Below are 22205 nucleotides of genomic sequence, written 5' to 3'. Positions count from 1 at the left end.
TTGAGGGTGTACAGCTGAGGACGCCCCTGGGATCTGCCCCTGCTCAAATGTGGGCTTCAAATGGGTTTGAGAGTCTGGATTGTGTTGATAACATTGGAAGGTGTGACCCTCGTAATCATCACCAATTATGATTATTATTATTTTCTGTGAACCAATTAGAGTACCCCAACAAATTATGATTGTTCCATAACTTCCATTACCTTGCAAAAAACTGTATATCCAAACTCCAAACACTTGGATATTCCTCGAACCTTGTATAATCCAAACAGTAAAATATCATGTTTATCCTGAGGAAGCAGTTTTACTGAACAAAACTAACGTGGCAGCTAATACTGAGCTGACGTGGATTGAGTAGTTCAAGAAAGATAATACTTTCAGATCTCTGTCTCTATATAGTAAGTTTTTGTATTCTCTTACGTCACGAAATAACAGAAAAACTTGATCATCAATTCATTCAGACTAACTACACAGAGAGAGAAAGAAAAACACAGAGAGAAGAAGAAGATGGGAAGGACAACTATGGAAGTTGGAGCTGATGGGGTGGCTTTAATCACTATTATTAATCCACCTGTTAATTCCCTTTCCTTGGATGGTAACCTTTTATTTGTGATCACCGTATTATATATACCATCTATCAAAAAATTGTGTATGAATATGATGTCTTACAAACAGTAAAATAATACCATAGTATAGTTTCTTGATCCACCTATAGTACGTTGTATACTAGATAATGTAATCTTAAATTTTAGACTTGTCCAATTTTACATGTTGACAAATTATTGATAAACGCTACTAGCAATGATGCCATCGAGATAAAAAAAATTGATAGTTCTATACATAAAATTGAAGGATTAATTGATCTATATTGTGAGCATGCAGAAACTAGGGAGTAATCAGTACCCTGAAACCAAGATCTGGGTAAATCAGTAATAATTTTGTACAACCTTCAAACATTTATGTAGTTTATATATACAGGAGTAGGTTATGTACACAACATTTTTTTTATACAATGACCTTCCCCACTGCACCCTAAAATATGACTTAAGGGCTGATTTTTGGTGGATAAGTTATTCTCACCATGGAGACCATCTCCACGACTTTTTTAACATTTCCAAAGTAGGGCTGGAAACTTGATATTTCTAGACCGTAGAAAAACACTCATACTTTGAGAACAACCGTTCTCATGGTTAGGATTTTTTAAATAGAAATAGGAGGAGAAGTAACTCGTCATTGTTTTTCTGATATTTAATGTTTTTTAATAGTTAAATCTGTATTTAGAATAGGACTTGGTTTCAATTTACGTATGACTGATATTTTTCATGTTTGCTACTCGTTCCTCATGGTTTATACTTAATTGTATTATTTGCGACTTGAGAATTACGTAAAATTCGCATAGTAATGTGAGTATGCTTATTTTGATAGATTAAAGTTTAGAGTACTTGAATTTGTTAACCTCCTTAAATTTTCAAGTACTCATATTAAAAAATAGTCTATAAACACCTTTCCGTTTTTTGCGCCCTATCTTCACTAGGGTGGGTGCCCTCGCCTCTTGCCCTTCACCTGAAGCGTTAGGATGCAGTGGCATCTTAAGGACGCCTTTTACTCTAAACTACCCTATAGTGAGGCATATCTGGATACTTAGTGTATGTATTCTTGATCAACGTAATTGGTTTGAGGTTTGAGATTTCGTTACTTCCAAGTTCCAACTGCTCAGAACAGCCCTTGCAGTATTGGAAGTATAAATTTTGCTGTTGCCTGAAATTCTGTTTTTGATCACCATTTGTTGATCATGCACTTTTTGTATTACATATTTTTTCAGTACTAGCCAGCCTAAAGGAGAGTTATGAACAAGCTCTGCAAAGAGATGACGTGAAAGCAATTGTTGTTACAGGTACAGTTGTAGTAAAAAGAAAACTTTAAATATGTTTATGAAGGAATAAAACATGAAGTAAACAGTTTAGTTACTTGGGCAGGAGCAAGAGGCAAGTTTTCTGGAGGCTTTGATATCACGGCTTTTGGTGGACTTCAAGGAGGAAAGGGTATGATTGTTGTTTTGTATGCTTTACATCCAAGCAATCCAACTGTTTACTATCATGTGTTGACTGTACCATTTGTGACTTTTGCAGTGGAGCAGCCCAAACCTGGTTATATATCGATAGAAATTATAACCGACACTGTAGAAGGTACCTGTTGGAGGTTTAATGATTTTCCTTTTTATTTGACTTTCTTTAATACCATGATACCAGATAAATGCTTACAATTGTATTGTTAAAATAGGTGCAAGAAAACCTTCAGTTGCCGCTGTTGATGGTCTTGCCCTCGGTGGTGGTTTAGAGGTCGCAATGGTATGTGATGCACTGTGTATTGTAGGACTTAGTAGCACCAAGCTCCTATAAGAATTGACACACAAGTTCTAGGACCTGCTTAGACATGCACTTAAGTTGAAAAAGCAAACTCATTTTTAATATTCTTTGTCCATTTGAGTTTTTTTTTTGTTTGTTCTTTTATTGGTAAAATTCAATTTATTAACACGATAAAATTATAGCATTGCAAATAATAGGCCACGTAGCAAGGGGCTACACAATGCCCAAGATGACCCTCTACCTGGCTACAAGCCCTTTTATTGGTATCCCAATTTACAAATAAAGTCTTCGTAGGTCACCCCAAACATGGTTTAGCACATGCCCTATCTCGTAACTCCCCTTTGATCCCTTCCACTACCTTGTGAATATTTTTCTAGCTGCTCAAATATCCCCACGCTCCTATCCTTCCACAAGATCCAAACTATAGCTCTTAGGAGATGCTCTACATATCTATTTCCTGATTGTTCTTACATTGGCAGGCATGCCATGCACGCATTTGTACATCCACAGCACAACTTGGTCTTCCAGAACTTCAACTTGGAATTATTCCTGGCTTTGGAGGTAAAATTGTTACTCGATATGTGTGAAACATTACAATCTAAGATTCTGATTATCTGCATTAGTAATTTGGTGGAGAATACGCTTATGCTGAGGAAAGCGTTTATCATTAGTTACAGAAATTCTTTGACAGATTATGCACGCACATGGACACAAAGGAAGTCTAACATAATTAAACAATAGTTTCTGGTGCAATCCTAGACCTACACGTGAAACTCAGGCGGTTCTTGTGGGATAGTAGAAATGATTGTGTTGCATGCTACATTTAGGTAATGTTGTAAGTCTGTAACTTCTCCATTTTCACCCAGTGAGTTAGTTAAGCGTAGACTACCTGAACCTCATTTGTCTGTTGGGTTCAGATATGGTCAGACACCAGGCACATATTAAAGAGGTGAACATACATTTATGTCTAGCTTTATATATTATTATTGTGGAAGAAATCTACTGTACAATATAGGCCTTGTCAAGTAGTCAGAAGTAAGTAAAATCTATAACACTAACATCCTCTACGAAGTAATGTTAATCTCTCTCTCTCTCACACACACACACACACACACACACACACACACACACACACACACACACACCCACCCACACCCACACAGGCGCGCACAGTAAAACAAAATAATATGATTTGAGAGGGGGGTGTGTAAATTTTTCGAAAGGTCACAGGTTGATAGCATAGTATGTACATTTGAGCTTTTAGTGAGTGTGTGATCTGGAATCATTTTTTTTTTCTAATTTCTACCAAGTTCACATGTATTGTTTCAGGGACACAGAGGCTTCCGCGCCTTGTAGGCCTTTCAAAGGCACTTGAAATGATGCTGGTAGGTTGTTGAGATCATTAATACATTCTTTATTTTTATGTATGTATACTGTTAAGTGAGGTTTTCTGCCAAACTAATTTTGCCTGTCTCAACAGACATCAAAGCCAATTAAGGGGGAAGAAGCTCATGCCCTGGGCCTCGTGGATGCCTTAGCTCTCGCAGATGAGGTGGTAAATGTCGCCCGTCGCTGGGCCTTGGATATGGTTGAGTGTACAAGGCCGTGGGTTGCTACTCTTTATAAAACAGACAAGTTAGAGCCTCTTGGCGAGGCCAGAGAAATACTCAACTTCGCTAGAGTTCAGGCTCGAAAACGAGCTCCAAATCTTGAACACCCCCTTGTCTGTATTGATGCTATAGAAGAAGGTATTGTTTCTGGGGCCCGCGCTGGACTTTGGAAGGTATGCATCTGTTTTTTGGCATCTTTACGAGCTATAGATAAAGTGAAAATTGAGATGTGTCTGTGGTTGTAACAGGAAGTAGAAGGTTTTCAGAAACTTCTGCATTCGGATACTTGCAAGAGTTTAGTCCACATATTCTTTGCTCAACGTGGAACTACAAAGGTACTACAAAATGCCATTGTTTTATCTAGTATCATTATATCATAATCAAATCACAAAGGCACAGATGTTTGTGTAAGTGATTGGATTAAGTTTAAAATTTCACTGTCTCATAGTTTGATATCTATTTGATTTGATTTTCTTAGTACCTGTTTGACTCAGTAGTCTTGAATAGTGAGTCCAGATTCTGCTTACAATTACCTGAATTTATTTACTGACCGATTGAACTAGCTGGTTCTTAAAATATTGTCTTTTTCCACTTTTTCATGACTTGAAAATTTTGAGATTGGATATTAGAAAAAGTCTCTCAGTTTGAATTGGAGTTTAGAACATTTCAGTGTTTTCATGAAATTCAGGAGTCACAAATTTAACTGCTCATATACATACATTTGTAATACTGGTCAGTCATTTTCCTCAAAATATATAATGCCAGTGCCGGCAACCAGATTCGATATCCTCATTAAGATATACAATGAACAATTTGTTCTTTCAATTGTTGTTCAATCTTCATTGCATCGGATGCTTAATGCTTCCATCGAACTGGCCCTGGACATTTGACATAAAGTTGTAATGCAGATCATGGCCAATGGTGTTCCTTAAATTAGAGTTAGGCATATCTCTAGACCTTCACTGAAATTTACTTTTTTGGCATCTCCGATCTTGTAATCTTAATCTCGAATTGACTATTTTGATCCAATGTTTTACCCAAAGTAATGAGAATGATTAAGACATTTTATTGTTAATTTGCAACAGGTTCCTGGCACTACCGATCTAGGTTTGGCTCCAAGGAGAATACAAAAAGTTGCTATTCTTGGAGGAGGATTGATGGGTTCTGGAATAGCAACAGCACTAATTCTCTGTAATTATTCTGTTATACTTAAAGAAGTAAATGAGAAGTTCCTACAAGCCGGGCTTGGTAGAGTCAAAGGTTAGCCGCACTTATCTCTTGTTATAGTTATTTCACTTTTTTTATACTTTGTGTATGTTTATTACTGTACAGTTGATAGTATTTTCTCGTCTAAACTTATGTTCTTAAAAAAATTATTCAGGAAATTTGCAAAGTAGTGTCAAGAAAGGGAAAATGACACAAGAGAAGCTTGAGAAAACCTACTCTCTTCTGAAGGGAGCTCTTGATTATGAAAGTTTTAGGGACGTTGATATGGTCATAGAGGTGAGTCCAGGTTATGATTCAATTACAGTAAAAAATTAGTTTCGATGTCTAACTGGTCTGTGTCATGGCATCTTGAAACAGGCTGTTATTGAGAACATATCTTTGAAACAACAAATTTTTGCCGATCTTGAAAAGTACTGCTCACCACATTGCATACTAGCTAGTAATACGTCCACAATAGACTTGAACTTGATTGGGGAAAAGACCCGGGCTCAAGATAGGATTATTGGAGCCCACTTCTTTAGGTAGAGATCTGCTATACTCTTTTTTGTTATTTCTTTTGGTGAATGTGCTTCTATTATCAAACAATGGTTAACAGGTTTTCCATCTACTTTCATGATCCAATCAACATTACAGTCCAGCTCATGTCATGCCACTCTTGGAAGTAGTTCGTACCCAGAAAACATCCCCCCAAGTAATTGTTGATTTAATTGACGTTGGGAAAAAGATCAGAAAAACCCCAGTTGTGGTTGGGAGCTGCACAGGCTTTGCAGTCAATAGGATGTTTTTCCCTTACCCACAAGCAGCTTCTTTCCTAGTAGAACGGGGTGCAGATGTATATAAAATTGACCAGGTGGTGACCAAATTTGGAATGCCCATGGGTCCATTTAGGTATGTAATGACTCAACGTATTTATGCAGTTCATAGAATCTTGAAGACTCTTTCGTTCTTAAGAATGGACTCCATTGTAACACTGAATATGCATTTCAATGTTTCCTCTATTGATGCAGATTGGCTGATCTAGTTGGTTTTGGGGTCGCAGTCTCGACAGGTTTCCAGTATGTTGTTAATTTTCCTGAGAGATCTTACAAATCAATGATAATTCCTATGATGCAAGAGGATAAGAGACAAGGTAACATACATTCTTTTCTTTTTTCCTCTTCTATTAATACGGGACCTCCTCCCCCTATTGAAAACAGAAATTCTAGCACTTCTAAATTAAAGCATCGATTAAAACGGGAATCACATTTCTAAATTAAGGCAATAGGATCCCTGCCCTATTAATGGGTTATTAAAGCTTCCAGTTAACGACTTCTTATCAAGATAAGTTTCAAAATAGCTGGTGCATATTCACGGGCATACAAACTAGTTAATATTTAAACTCGCACTCAATGTATTTTTCAAAGTCTATTAATTCCTCCCCTTGTTGAAAACGGAAATTTTAGCACTTTTAAATTAATTAATCTATTAGAATGGGAATTCCTCCCTCACTATACTCTAATTGTAGTGGCCTTTCTGGTCTTGCCCTACATTAATAAAATTTAATTATTAAAAAAAATAAAAATAAAAAAAGAATAAGAATGGGAATTCCTCCCCTATTGAAATGGGAATCACATTTCTAAATTAAATCATCTATTAAAACGGGAATTCCTCACCTATTAAAATGGGAATCACACTTCTAAATTAAGTCATCCCTCCCCCTATTAACGGGATTGAGGCTTCCAGTTAACGGGTTATATCAAGATAAGTTTTAAAATAGCCGGTGGATATGCATAGGCATGCAAACTAGTGAGTACTATATCCAATGCATTTTTATTATTGTTATTATTTTCACTATTAGTATTGTTGTTTTTGTTATTATTATTATTATCAGCATTTATTTTTTTGCTGTTGTTTTACTTTTGATTTCCAGGCGAATCCACTCGGACAGGTTTTTATGTCTATGATGGTAGACGCAAGGCTAGCCCTGACCCTGAAATAAAGAAATATATTGAACAGGCAAGGAGCATTTCCGGGGTTAAAGTTGATCCCAAGGTCTCTCTCTCTCTTTCTCATACACACACGAGCTTAACTTGTATTTGTGTCGTGATCAGATTGTAAAAAGTAAAAATCGAGACCAAGTTCTTTGCTTCGGTGCGCTCTGTTAGAAATCAACTTATTGACCTGTGGACCACTTAAATCATCGAAGAATTTAATGAAGACGATCCTTCTAAAGAAGACGATCTTTCTAAAATCATTGATAAATGCTAAACTGTGTACCTTCAGGTGTAGAAGAATAACTATAAAATTTTGGGACCCCCAAAAGCAGCCGGTCATCTAGTTATAACATGCAATGATGTAGATTTAGGGATCCATTTCATATCATGAATTTATGGCTCCTAACTTGTGCCCTCTCCATAATGAAAGCTATTTTCGATTTGAATACCGGCTTGGGGGACACCATCTTTATAAGAGTGTCCTTTGGACAACCTCGTGTGTTGTTGAACCTGTGTCAAAAACTTGCTGAGCTAATGAGATGTGCATTTGCGATGTGTTTCCTATGATATGATTCAGTGTTCCCAGTCTCAATTTCTTTTTCTGGACTGCTGACTTGAAATTGAGATTATGACAATTGACTATGTAACATTTTTTGACAGTTGACACAGCTATTAGAGTGAAAGGTTCCATTTTTAAGCTTTAAGCTCTCTGAGTATTAATTGCATCTCCTTTTTATAGTATTTCTGAATATTAATTTATAGATATATTGGGATTCTGTTATTTACAAATCTTTATATTATCATGTTCTCCTTACCGCTTGGCTTAGCAACCTGAATCATTTTTTTTTTCTTCTTTTAGTGGGTGAGACATTATTTGTCCGTCTCAAATAGAACTAAGCAAAGTCACTTGCAATAGAGAGCTAATCTATATATTAATATTTTCCATTCAACTCACTATAGGATTGGTGAAATTGTTTCTCGATTTTTTTTCCCTTGTCTGGCTTCCACTTGTCTAGTAACCAGAAGAAATACTATCCACAGTTATCGAAGTTACCAAACAAAGACATTGTAGAGATGCTGTTTTTCCCTGTTGTCAACGAGGCCTGCCGTGTCCTTGCTGAAGGAATTGCAGTAAAGGCATCAGATCTTGATATTGCCTCTGTTATGGGAATGGGCTTCCCTCCATACCGGTTTGTCTTTTCTTTTCACAGTAGGAATGGTCCAATATTTTAGTCCTCTTTTTTGAAAGTGTGTAGTTTTTCAGTCAAATTGGAACACATTTTTTCAGGGGAGGGATCATATTTTGGGCTGATTCACTTGGTTCCAAATACATTTGTTCGAGATTGGAGGAATGGACGAAGATGTATGGAGACTTCTTCAAACCTTGTTCCTACTTGGCAGAAAGAGCTTCTAAGGGGGCATCTCTGGTAAAAAATCTTGACTTTCTTATATATTATCACGTTTCATAAACTTGCAATGTATGTTATACTTTGAATGAAATTTGACTATCCCAATTGCCACATACACGTTGAACATGCAAAGATAATTGCAATCAAAATTCTGGTGTGTTCTGTGTTCTTCATCCAGAAGACATCCACTGAATAGTCTTAATAATATCCACTGAATGGTCTTAATAATTGGTATACCATGTGGTTATGCATTTAGTCTATTTTATATGCCTTGTCCAGTCCTCGAGTTTCACCCTGTGATTTATCTATATGCAGGGTGCGCCAATGGAGCAAGCTAAATCTCGGTTGTAAGATCTTTGGTCACATTCTTGTCGACGTGCTCTCTTCTCTTTGCTGCAGAAGCCAGGAGGCAAAATAATTGAATGAGTACTAAATAATGCAGGATTGGAGAGTTTTGTAAAACTAGGAAGATAAAAGTAAGTGTCATAAGTTGCAACAATAATTCTGTGTACTCTGCCAGTTGAGGTTGTTATGCTCTTTGTATCCTCATCAGCAAAAATATTTTTTTCGATATTTAGTCTAGAAAAGGCTAGATACTCATAGAGTAGATAACAATTAAAATGTTCCTAAAAATCTTTAAATTCCAAAAAATTCTGTGTCGGTCTCACTAATTATGAACAATTCTTGGCGGACTCGCTAAAGTGACTCTCTAGCCTGATCATAATTGATTCGTATGGAGATAAGCATCACTTGGAAATCAACGTTAGCCAAAAAGTGAGTTGGTATAGTCAGTCGAATTAGTTATTTTTTTGTGGGTAAAGGTCAAATTAGTGAGTTGGAGCGGAAGTTCTAACTAAATTATTTTAAATCAGCTGTGAGATTTATGGTGCTTACAAACTTTTTTGTGATGATAATTATGTGGTGAGATTCAGATTTGCATCATTTGGATTAGGTGATATTCGTTTCGAAATAATTAAAATCTTTCTTCGAGATCTTGTTTATGTGCAGTCTTAGTGACCCTTCCTCAGTGGTGTCTGTAAGTGTTAAAAAATACTCTGAAGAAACTTGCTGATAGGATTGATCGACAACTCGGTATAGGCGGAACACTTTTCTCTACATTTGTTATAGATTGACCAGCTTCTGCTCTCGTGTGTTTGCACTTAAATGAGTGCGGTTTTCTTCCAGCCGCTAACTGGGTTTCATGCACCGTCCCACCCATTGCATAGGCAAGCCTATAAGCAAATTTTGTTTATGTAGCGCTCAACGATTGCTAATGGCGGACTCCGATTCCCAATAAAAAGATTCAACGACCTCAGTGCCAAAATAGCTATCAAATGAGTTTTTCATCATCATCTGACATTCAATTCCTAATGTTTTATTGCTAAAATTCCAGAACATGTGGTAGCACAAAAAAGTTCATTACAAGGCCCCAACAACATCAAAGCTATCTGTAGTTCTGTTAAGCTTGCTCAATAGTAAACAAAATCAGTCTGATGGGACTATGGGAGAAAGGAGGAAATAAAGTAAACCACTTGAGCAACTGCAGTTTATGATTGTAATATGCACCTGAAACAAGTTAACCTCTCACAGCTTCACTGCTCTAGCCTCTTCTCCTTGTGCACAATGCCACACTGGAAGCGCCTAAACCATCTTCACCAGCTAACACAGTCTCACTGCTCTTTCTCCTTCCCTGCCCTATCGCCCTAATTATCAAATGGAAGTTGAATTTAAGTCGAATGTAAACAAACACAAGGATTATGACACGCTACTTGAAACGAAATGAGAATACGTAAGGATTTAGAAGTAGGGATCCACATACATGCAACATGACCGGAATGAGGGCATTTTATTAAATAGTGATCATAAAAAGACGACCATAGACGAAGGAAACTAACTAAAGTACTGAAACAGAGTGTAGATGGAAGTGGGAAATGAAGAATGAATTAAAGACCTTAAAGTTGAACAAAAGTATATAACTACTAGTATACCGTGTCGACCGACCGTTAACTTCTACAAAAAAGTTAATTGGATTTGATTTTTTTTTTTTTTTTTTATATTGGTGGAATTTTTTTTGAGAAGAAAAAGCTTTCAGTTAACTTGTGCATAACTAAATTCAAGAGGAGCGATGATTTATTCCATACCGCCATAAAAAATAATGAATAACATTTTAAAATTTTGTAAGCAATTTGGAAATGAGCTCATTAGACAAACAATTGCATTAAACTTCAGAAAGAACATTGTCTATGCTCATTCCAAGGACTGAAAAGTCTTTTTCTTTGGGCTGAAGATCCTTTTTTTTTCCCCCTTTCAGTAGCATAAACAGGTCCGATACAACTACTCAACACTGACAAACAAAGAGAGAGCCTCATCCAACTGATGCATAGCCCATTTGGCCAGTTGGTGAGCAAAAAAGTTCTGACATCTTTTAATCCAAATAAACCTACAACCATTCAAACTACATACACCTTCTACGATACAATCCCTAAGGCTTGACAAATTCCAGCTATGGCTTGATTCTGGTTCTCCTAATGCCTTCATCACAGCTTTGTTCTCTCAACAAAATTCCACCTGTTGAACCCCCAACCTTCTAATAAGTATGGTGGCCACTTCATATGCTTTAAGTTTTGCTTCCTCAACATTTTTAGCACTAAACCTGCTATGAGCTGCTCCTGCAATAGTCCCTGCTTGGCTCCAAAAGACTGCCCCTGCTGCTCTTTGAGCCATTACTGTCTCACCTGATTATTAGTTGCTCCAAATTTTTTGCAGGAGACAGTTGAACTAAGCAGATTAAGTCCTTGCTGCTTTGTTAATACACGTACCTAGCAAGCCCAGGTGAAAAGATAAGTGCACCAAGAGGATTGGCTAACAACATGAAGTTGTAAATTACACTGAAATGCTTCAAACTAAAAACTTCAGATGCTGCAGTTTGTACCATTATTACAGAGAATTGTACCCATAACAATCCCAAGCAAAGAAGTGGTAGCATAAATAAGGGTTCCACTGAGAGCTGAGGCAAACAGGAGGTAAGTTAAGACCATGACAAGTTGCTTGTCATCCAAGTTGTCCGAGGGATTGTCTTAGATCTGCAATGCAGAAAACTCATACCAAATCGAAATGAGCTGACATGAAATAACATTGCAAATTTTAAGGTAGTTGCCCCCTTAAGGTTGTGGAACTTTGCTATAGCCTATAGCATGTTGATGTTAAAGAGTGAGTACCAACCTGACAAAATGTTCAAATATAACAACTCCAACTAAACGCCCCAAAAAATTGCAAAGGCTGAAAATTGACAACAGCATCGTTGTATTACTCGAACCTTGTGGAATCCCAATCTGGGCAGAAATCTGTTACTCCATAACCAACTGTGAATAGAAGGCTGAAATCAGCCTTCACAAAAGAGCTTCAAGAAATGTGAAATCATCTCCTCTCTTAGGTGTCTCCTCTTCTTCTTCTTCACTGCTCCATCCCCCTCAGCCAGGAGAATATCTACATCTGAAGTATCATCACTGTCCAGGAAACTGTCATGCAACCACATACTAAGAATGTCATACAAGTGCTGAGCTTACTGAAGTCACTTATTTTAGACCTGATCACAATTCAAACTAAAGTTGATTGTAAAATAGCAATGACACTCAATGAATGTAAGTTTCAGGGTATCAAATACAAACAGAATCATCTAGATTATGGTGTTTTTTTCTTACCAAAATTAATGGTCTATGTATCCACCCATGCTCTATTAAAACATTAAGCGCAAATGTTCCACCTCTTGATCGAAGCGGTCCGGCCTATTATAAGATTGATATCTGAAAACACAACTTTGGTTTAAGATGTGAAAGAGAAGAAAATTTCTATAAACAATATGCATCAAAGGTGAATGAATATGGAACTAGTTACTTAGCGTGGTATATTGCAGAGCAGACAACCTAAAACTACACATGAAACAGTAGGTTATATGAAGTTCAAAGTACAAACTAAAGATTTACTTGAACATAGAAAACAGTCATAACATAGCACACCACTATAGTGCTAAGTAGTACCAAATCCATCGTAGTCCTAAGTGTTGGTGTTATCCCTCACATGAGGAAGATTGGCAAAACAAGTATTGTTCGTGTGAAGAGGTGAGAGGGCGCGCACTCGACTTTGCCTTGACCAAAGGGTGCAGACGTCCTTGCCTGTAAAAAGAAAATAGTTTTTTTTTATGCTCTTCGCAAAACAATGATACTCGAATGTGATCAAGAAGGAGGCGCGCACGCCCCCTCCTATGCCTCATTCTAGAGCGCACCTGCACTCTTGCCTTTACTTATTGAGTTCCGATATTTCGCCAGAAAATTGAGATCATGTTTTTGCACCAAAATTTCAGATTACTATAAAAGCCAAAGTTAGGTTTTTAGTAATCAAGTCTTAGAGAGAAACCCAATTTTGAGAGAAACCAAAATTAAGAGAAAACCCTTGCAAAAAGAAAAATCTTGTAAGGAGAGAAGAAAGATCTAGTAAGTTTGGAGAGACTTGAGAGGAGTGATTGTAATCTTCATTCCTATATTTATAAAATAATTTGCTCTTATGGAAGTAGACATCATTAGCCGAACAACGTTACATTTTGTGTCTCATTGTGGCAAGTTACTTTACATTGATATTGCTTGTTTGTGATAGTTAACTCGATAACTTAGGTTGTGGTTATTGGTTGTAGTGAAAAATTAATTTTTTTATTGGAGTAGTAGATTGTCCAAGTGCAAGCTATTTTAGTGGAGATCGATTGGTATCGTTTTCCCCAACAAGTGGTATCAGAGCCGTGGTTAAATCAATCACAAATATTGTTATCCAACTCTTATTCCGAAGGTGTTTGATAAAATTCATAAGAAGAGATTTGAATTGAAATAGCTTGTTGAGATGGATTATTCTATAAACACTTGCATGATTAGTCTAAAAAGAGGTAACTATATTATTTTAAAAGCTAAGATGGAAGACTTATTTTATTGCAAGGACTTGGCACAATCCATTGAGAATGGAGGAGTAAAACGACAGAAGTATTCGATGCAAATTGGAAGATGCTTGATAGAAAAACTATTGGGTACATTCGACAGTGGATTGACAACAGTGTCTTCAACCATGTATCCTAAGAGACTACCGTTTTTAGCTTGTGGAAGAAATTGGAAGACCTTATGAGAGGAAATCTGCAGGCAACTAAGTGCTACTCATTAAGAAGTTTGCTAACTCGAAGTACAAAAAACATTCTTCAATGTCCGAGCATCTTAATGACGTACATAATACCATCAATCAATTGCATTTGATGAAGATTCATATGGGTGATGAAGTTGAGGCTTTGTTAGTATTGAACTCTCTACCCGACAGTTGAGAGACTCTAGCAGTTTCTCTTGGTGGAGCCGTTACAGATGGAATCATTTCAATGGAAATGGTTACCGAGGCATTGTTGAATGAGGAGACAAGAAGGGGTTTATGAAGTAGCTCCTCTCACTCAGAGATCTTTGTCACAGAGAAGCAGGAGAAAGGTAAGAGCAGAAAACCACCTCATTCTAGAGGTGATGACATAAGCAAATCTAGGGGTGAAACTAGAACTCCTAAGGCAGAGAGACAATGTTACTATTGTGCCACCAAGGGTCACTTCAGATATGAGTGTAGAACACTGAAGAGGGATGAGAAGAATAACTATGTATTTGAAGACATGGTAAAGAGGAACGGAAGCACAAACCGAGATACTACCGCAATAGCAGACGATGATCTAGTGAGGATTATGTCAGATTGTGGTGAGTGTTGTGTTAGTATCTCATACCAGGATACAAAGTGGGTGATAGATACCGGAGCGTCCTATCACATCACACCGCACAAGAGTTTCTTCACTACCTATAGCTGTGGTGAATTTGGTGAGGTAAAGATGGATAATAGTGGAGTTTCAAAAATTATAGGCATTGGTGATGTTCATGTAGAAACCAATGTCGGCTACACCTTGACACACAAGGATGTAAGACATGTCCCTGACATTCGGCTAAGCCTAATTTCCACTGGGAAGTTAGATAATGATGGTTTCCAGAGCTCGTTTGGCAATGGGGTATGGAAACTAAGCAAATGTTCATTTGTGGTAGCCAAAGGAAAGAAGAGTTGCTCGCTTTACAAGACACAAGCTAGTTTGTGTAAAGCAGAGTTAAATACGGCACAATAAGAAGCTTTCACCGAACTATGGTATAAGAGACTGTGTCATATGGGAGAGAAATGCATGGAAGTTCTTGCCAAGAAAAAGGCATTGCCAAACATTAAAGGTACGCATTTAAATAGATGCACTCATTGTTTGGTTAGAAAGCAACACAGGGTGTCTTTCCAAAGATTCCCTTTTCAACAAAAGGAGAATATCTTTGAGCTAATACACTCGGATTTATGTGGTCCTATGAAAGTGAAGTCCCGTGTGGGGGAGCTTTGTACTTCTTGACTTTCATTGATGATGAGTCAAGAAAGATATGGGCATATAGTCTGAAGATCAATGATGAAGTTCTTGGTGTGTTCAAGACTTTCTATATCATAGTGGAAAGAGAGACAAGGAAGCCTTTGAAGTGTATTCGTTCAGACAATGGAGGAGAGTACATTGGGCCGTTTAAAGAGTATTGCAAGAGTCTTGGGATTCGTCATGAGCAGACAGTTCCTAAGATACCGCAACATAATAGTATAGCCGAAAGGATGAACTGTATCATTGTAGAGAGGTTGAGATGTATGTTGTCTCACTCTAAGTTACCAAGGAGTTATTAGGTAGAAGCAATGCACACAGCCGTACATGTGATCAACCTATTGCCTTAGAAGCTTCTAAGTAGTGATTATCCAGAGAGAATGTGGTCAGGCAAAGATGTGGATTATGGATACTTGAGGGTATTTTGGTGCAGGGTATTTGTTCATATTCCCAAGGATGAGAGATTGAAGCTTGATGACAAAGCCAAACTGTGCATTTTTTTGGGTTATGGGGATGAGAAGTTTGGTTACAAACTTTATAATCCGATCAATAAGAAGGTAATCTGAAGTCGAGATGTTGTGTTTTTGGAATACCAAACAATAACAGATTTCTAAAAGCTTTCATTGATGATTTTGTTGATTCAGAACCAGAAGTTCTCACTATGGAACAAGATGCAGAAGGCATTGAGAATGTAGAGAACCATGGGTTTAAAGCTCATGACGATGATCCTATTGCTCATGATGGGATTAAACCTATTGAAATAGAAGATACAGATGAAGTGCCTGAACCACCACCTGAGCAAGAAGAAGATGAGGTGAGGAGATCCGAGAGAGAAGACAAACTTTAACCAGGTACCCACTACATACGTATATTTTACTATCTGATGGTGGAGAACCTATGTACTATCAAGAGGCTCTTGAAGGTATAGACAAATAGAAGTGGTTGAAGGCCATACAAGATGAGATGGGTTTCATGCATAAGAATCACACTTATGACTTAGTTGAGAAACCGAAAAGAAGAAAAGTTCTCAAGAATAAGTGGATCATCAAAGTCAAGCATGAAGAGAATAATCTACATCCAAGGCATAAAACTCGCTTTGTTGTGAAGGAATTCGGTCAAATGAAATACTAACCTAAATTGTGTTGGTCGTTCTGGAATGCACAAATTAGTCACGGTCGGTAGATGTTTTGTTAGGATACTATGATTCTGCCATCTAGAACTGCATCTAGATCGACACATGTTCAATAATGTTCTGCCATATGTTGTAGGTTGTTGTGTAACTAGTACACGTACAACATGTAGAAAGATGTATATAACTTTTCTTGTATAGAGCGCGACCTGCGCTCAAGATAAAGCCTGAAGGAGCACGACCCGTGCCTCGTGTTTCTCAAGTTACCGACTGTTTTGTTTCTTTGTTTGTAATCTCTATATAAACAATTGTAATCTCTTTAGAATTCAATCAAGTAAATATACAACTGAATTGAATTGAATCCTCTGGTTCTACATGGTATTGGAGCCAAACCATTAAAATCCGCTGCGTATTACAACCTTGAATCTTTGAATCCTTGAATCTCAAACCCAAATTTTTTCCAAAACCTAAATCCCAAACCCAAATTTTTCATTTTTTTTTTCTATAATGGCTGAATCTGACAACCATTCTTCAAACGTCATTCATCACCATTACACCCCACAAGACAACTCCGCGTTCCCAAAAACTCTTTCATTAGATGAGTCCAACTATACCATATGGGCTCCCCTCATGTGGATGCGTATTGGAGCAAGGGGAAAAATTGGTTTTTTGACTGGCGCAAAGGTTGAATTGGATATGAATTCGCCCGAATATGAAGTTTGGGTAACAGATAATGAAAAGGTGAAAAGTTGGCTTATTGATTTTATGGAGATTTCTCTTATGAATCGATATATTCATTTTCCTACTGCAAGAGACATTTGGGAGGCTGTGGAGAAGACCTTCTATGATGACTCTGATGAAACTCGAATTTTTGAATTGAATACGAAATGCTTTGAAGCGAAGCAGAATGGGAGACTTATTCCTTCCTATTACAATGAATTGGTGGTCATGTTCCATGAGATTGATCAAAGGGTGACATCCCAGAATAGCAATGTTGCAGCTGTAGTTCATGAGACGTCAACAATGTCCAGATTGCGGGTTTATATGTTTTTGCGTGGATTGGATTCGGAGAATGATCAGGTGCATGGAGAGATTCTTTGCAAGGAGCCTATATTTTCCTTGGAGCAAAGCTATGCTTACATTCGTAAGGTGCAATCGGAGAAACAGGCTATGGGGTGCTCTGTATCCACTGAATCCTCTGTCTTGGCTGTTCATAGCAAGACCAGTACTCCACCCGGTTTCTTTGGTCCTTCACGCCACCCTAAAGGTAAATCCAATCCTTATGCAGATAAAAAGTGCAGTGCTTGTAGAGAATTGGGTCATAGCAAGGAGAGATGTTATGAAGTGATTGGCTACCCTGATTGGTAGGACTTCGCAAAGAGGCCACGAAAAATTATAAGCAAGGCTGCCATTGCTAATGCTGTCCATGGACATCCTGACCATGTTTCGGCTAATGTAACTCAATCAGGTATAAATGGTAAGGTTATTTCGAATAGTACATGAATAATTGATTCAGGTGCATCTGACCATATGACAAATGACCCTAGCCTTATGGAAAGTCTTAGAGTTTCACCTCAAACCACTGTTTCTACTGCAGATTATAGCAGCGTATTTTTAAACACGATTTTTTTTATTTATTAATTAAATTATTTAATTATTTATTTTGAAATTAAATCGGACCGGATTTCGAGATCGTGGCCTGGTTTTGGCCCGAAGTCGGTGTTGGGCTTGGGTTTGGACAAAGTATATAAACACTTTTTCAGAAAATAGGGTTCATAAAATAATAAAAATATTAAAAATGGAGGCAAAGATAAAAGCTGAATTTCTGGAGGGTGGAGCGCGACGGTTCGGACTACGGAGGATTCGTCGGGTTTTAATTCAGGTGAGTAGCTATTTGGCTATTTCACCGGATTTATGGTTTTCGTGTATCGGGTATATTGTTTAATGTTTATGTTTATATATACTGCTCATGATATTGCTTTATTCGACGTCATCGTGTTTTGTCGATTTTGAATACTGTGTTACTGAGCTTTTAGACTGTCGAACGTGGAACTGTGGGTACTGGTTCACTGTTGATATAGTAAAACTTGTTGGGGTCGTGGGTTGATATCGGGCTGTCGAAGCTCCGTCTTCGACAGGCGTGCATGGCTGCCGTTTGGGCTGTGTTTTTGGTTTAATTTGTTTTGTTGTGTTGGGTTAGGATGTTTGGAGTAGTGGGATTATGTTGGAGGTGATGGGGGTCGTGAGTGAGTGCTGTTGGGGGCGGTTTGGAGCTTCGAATCCGTCAATGGCATTACTGCCATTACTGAGGACTTTGATTTTTGTGTATTAATTATTTGTGTTTGAACTGTTTTGTGGTATGGTGAGTTGGTGTTTGATGTTTGGTGGTAGTGGGGATGGTTGGGACTGCCGATTGAAGCTCGAAGCTCCATCAATGGCGGTCGCGATTTTCAGATCTAGAATTAGGATGATTTTCGGATTGTATGATTTTCGGTTTTCGCATTTACTAAAGTTGTAGGGGTTGTTGAAATGAGTCAAACCGCTAGGTTGGATTGGGTGGCCGATTAGGATTTGTGGTGGCCGGATTTTGGTGGTGGTGGAGGAGAGAATTGGAGAAGATGATGCACTGTTGGCGATTTCGGTTTGGGCCTTGGGCCGAAACCTTAAGTTTTGTTTGGGCTTTAGTCTATTTTGTTAGTTGGGCCGAAATTTCAAGGTTTGGTTTGGGGCCAAATTTCTTTTATGTGGCCGAAATTTCAGTGGGAGTTGGGCCGAAATTTCAGTTAAATTTTCGGACCACATTAGTTAGGTTGGGCCAGTTTCTTTTGGTTTTGTTTGGGCCCAATTTAATTAAGTTTTGGGACCAGTTCTAATATTAGTCTATGGCCCGTTTCATTTGTATTTTTAGACCGAACCCCTTTAATCTGTTTTGGGCGGTTTTAATATTAAATGGGCCAGGTCCATTGGACTTAAAATAGATCTACATGGGCACTTTTTCATTTGTTTAGACTTTTCGGGTTAAGGTTTGGGCTTGGCGAGTTAGGTCCGAACCAATGACCTTGGCCATGGCTGAGCCATACACCTTTGACCTTAGCCATGAACCACATTTATGACCACTAAACTTGTCGAAAAACACAACAGTTTGACTTTTGATCGGGACTGTTTGACTTTGACCAGGACACATTGACTTTGACCCGGACGGTTTGACTTTGACAGGGGACGGTTTGACTTTGACCAGGGACTGTTGACTTTGACCGGAGACGGTTTGACTTTGACGGGACACATTTTGACTTTGACCGGGACGGTTTGACTTTGACCGGGACATGTGGACTTTGACTTTTTGACCGGGACATGTGGACTTTGACCTTGACCATGGCGTGTTGACCGTCGATTGACCATTGTGGTTGACTTGAATGATTGACTTTTCCAGGTTTTTCACATATTTGATCATATGGATATATATAGTAAAAAAATATTGTTGATATTGTATAACTTGGTTTGGTCATTATCTAATTAAGATTTGGCGTGAGTAGTGTGTAAAGTATATATAAATATTGGGCTTTGATTGTAGACTTTTGGTATCCTAATTGTCTTCTACGTTTTATGTTGTATATTGTATGGACAAGCCATAAAATAAAATGAATGCGGAAACACTATATAATTGGTTAGTCATTTATCTAAGAAAAGATTTGATGATGATGTTGTGTATTTTGACATGGCGTGGCGATATTGAGATGTTAGGAGACATTATATTCGATCGTTATAATAAATAATGTATGCGATCGTGGAAGCATTGTGACATGACATGATATAATACGTTATAATATATTGATGCAATATCTTGGAGAAATATATATACACTCCATTATTTTATATGTGAGATCTTTATATAATTGGTGAATATTTACCGCGGAGTGTGGTGTTGTGCAATAATATATTGTACGCGTGAAAAAAAGCGAAAGTGACTATGAGATATAATTGAGATGTTTTAGATATTATGGCTTAGTGCTGATAAGGTAATTGACACCGCGCATGATATAGTAGAAATGTTTATGAGTCATTAATGTATGACACTGAATAAATTACATAACGAAAATCCTAGAACGACTACCACAACTCATGTGATTGGCCCTTACGGCGTTTGAGTTAATCTGAATGGCCCGGGACCCTTCGGCGTTTGATTAAAATGAATGAATGGCGCCCTCACCTGGCTTAGCCCGAATAATAGTGGCTTGATTATTCCGTTCGCAAAATAGAGCGATGATCGCCAATATTTTATCTTAGAATAGTGGCGGTCTTACATAGATTTGGCTTCCAGGTGTGAGGATTTACGGTGTCGCGGCATCCATTTCGGGGTGGTTACGCGCGCGGAGTGGCTCATTATGTAAAGGGAGGCATGTGGATGTACATGTTCGGGCGTTGGGTTTTGCGATTGTGGTAGCCGAGGGAAACTAGGTAAGACATAGAATCTGACGTGATTTTAGGGACATGAAAACCTTAATTAATATAATTATGGTAATATATTTGTTAATGATATATCTCAGATAGATGATTGTATATGTTTGGTTAGTAGTTTAGTTAGAACCTAAAAGCACCGTGGAGGAACTAAATGCCTTTTATTATCGTATGGTATGTTGTATTAGTTGTTGGAAGTTAAAAGCGCCTCGATTGGAGGAACTACACCGCCTAGATTATTATCTTAAGTATGTTATATTAGTTGTTGAAAGTTAAAGGCACCGGTGGAGGAACTAAGCACCGTATGGATTATGTATATATTTGTATAAGTATATGTTGTTTTAGAGCTACTCACACTGGCATTTTTATAATCTTGACCCGATTGCATGTTTGCTTATCGGGTGTGTTCATTCAATGAACATAGTTGATAAGTCTTGTGAGTTTAGTGATGAAGAAGAAGTTCTTTGCTTGTGGTTTGCGTTAGCGTTGCATCTCAGGATAAGTTTTGTTTTCTCTTGAGGTGATATAGATTTTCAGTTGAGATAAGGTTATTTGCATTTTCATTTGTAAATTGTTTTATAATAAAGATGACTGTTGTTTAAGTTAAAATTTTTATTGGCTTTTAATTATCCGCATATTTTAAAACTGTTTATGGGCTTTTGGGAGTGGAGAGTGCGTCACACATCGGAGATCGAAGGGTCGGGGACAAATAATGTTTTTTCCCAATTCTGTCGAAATTCGGGGTGTGACAGTTTGGTATCAGAGCCTTTGGTTAGCTTAGACTAGGGTGAGTCTAGGTGATTCTCGGATCGTGGTTTATGGGTAGTGTTTAAGAAGTTTTATTTTCAAAACTATTTCCGCTAGTTGTTTTATTTTTACAAATAAAATGAAAAGATATATAGAAACAAAAGAGAGTCAATATTTTTTCTTGATTTGTTTATGCGTGTAATGTGTATATTTATATTAGTTACTTTCTTGTGGAGTGGATATGAAATGCTTTTATTTTTCCTTATCATATGAGGAGTGGTTATATGTGTAATATGTTAATTATTAATGGATTTGATCAAGATGATGTGTGCTGTTATAATGTTGTTTTATTGTTTGTGTTCATTTTCACATGGATTATGGATTAAGTGCAATAACATGTTTGTGAACTTTGTATTTGAGTATTATGTTATTATTTAAGAAATAATAAGATATTTAATCTATATTGCATGAGCTGCATTAAGTGATGACTTTATGACGTACTGAGTAAGGAACTAATTGCCTCGGTGTTGGAGGAACTATCTCGTCTCACTCATACACGTTAATGGATGAATAGTATTTTGAAGTATAAGAGATTAATCTGTTAGAGGTGATTAGTTAGAAATAGACTGAATAATATAATAAAATATATGTGTATTCTTTTTGAGACGTGTATACTTGTGTATACACGTGTATTCTTTTTGAGATGTGTATACTTAGTATACACGCGTTTATTCTTTGGAGATGTATATCTTTGGCATATACACGTGTGTTCTTTTTGAGATGTGTATACTTGCGTATACACGTGTATTCTTTTTGAGATGTGTATACTTGCGTATACACG

The 22205-nt window shown here is 37.5% G+C and overlaps 2 protein-coding genes and 1 long non-coding RNA gene across 5 annotated transcripts; 2 read left to right on the top strand and 1 right to left on the bottom strand.

Moving 5' to 3' along the window:
* The first annotated feature begins 127 nt into the window (after window positions 1-127).
* Window positions 128-9153, top strand: MFP2 (multifunctional protein 2). Its single transcript, XM_086589053.1, has 18 exons — window positions 128-592; window positions 1820-1891; window positions 1974-2039; window positions 2127-2183; window positions 2278-2345; window positions 2843-2924; window positions 3693-3748; window positions 3844-4146; window positions 4222-4308; window positions 5059-5233; window positions 5355-5476; window positions 5558-5721; window positions 5834-6088; window positions 6208-6329; window positions 7110-7231; window positions 8215-8363; window positions 8462-8600; window positions 8898-9153. The coding sequence occupies exons 1-18, from the start codon at window positions 505-507 to the stop codon at window positions 8931-8933; spliced, it is 2163 nt and encodes a 720-aa protein (XP_086445179.1). The 5' UTR covers window positions 128-504; the 3' UTR covers window positions 8934-9153.
* A 1645-nt stretch (window positions 9154-10798) lies between these two features.
* On the bottom strand, window positions 10799-12845 carry LOC147516458 (uncharacterized). Of its 3 annotated transcripts, none has more exons than XR_015211047.1 (5): window positions 12566-12845; window positions 12284-12385; window positions 11805-12168; window positions 11515-11665; window positions 10799-11401 (listed from the first exon to the last, which is right to left on the bottom strand). It is a non-coding gene; the product is annotated as an uncharacterized LOC147516458 (long non-coding RNA). The 3 variants fall into 3 exon arrangements; XR_015211045.1 differs by having other exon boundaries at window positions 11805-12100; window positions 12620-12789; XR_015211046.1 differs by having other exon boundaries at window positions 11805-12100; window positions 12566-12708.
* Window positions 12846-16669: 3824 nt separating this feature from the next.
* On the top strand, window positions 16670-17530 carry LOC147516457 (uncharacterized). The gene has a single exon (XM_086593278.1). It carries the CDS (start codon window positions 16670-16672, stop codon window positions 17528-17530), a length of 861 nt encoding a protein of 286 aa, XP_086449404.1.
* The last annotated feature ends 4675 nt before the right edge of the window (window positions 17531-22205 follow it).

This window comes from Coptis chinensis, chromosome 2 (assembly GCF_015680905.1).
Source record: "Coptis chinensis isolate HL-2020 chromosome 2, ASM1568090v1, whole genome shotgun sequence".
Taxonomy (NCBI): domain Eukaryota; kingdom Viridiplantae; phylum Streptophyta; class Magnoliopsida; order Ranunculales; family Ranunculaceae; genus Coptis; species Coptis chinensis.
This window is presented reverse-complemented; position numbering and strand designations above follow the sequence as displayed.

Coding starts and splice junctions, on each gene's coding strand:
- MFP2 (XM_086589053.1), top strand. CDS start 505: ATGGGAAGGACAACTATGGAAGTTGGAGCTGATGGGGTGGCTTTAATC. Junction 4,309..5,058: donor CTCAACGTGGAACTACAAAG/GTACTACAAAAT, acceptor AATTTGCAACAG/GTTCCTGGCACTACCGATCT. Junction 6,089..6,207: donor ATGCCCATGGGTCCATTTAG/GTATGTAATGAC, acceptor CTATTGATGCAG/ATTGGCTGATCTAGTTGGTT.
- LOC147516457 (XM_086593278.1), top strand. CDS start 16,670: ATGGCTGAATCTGACAACCATTCTTCAAACGTCATTCATCACCATTAC.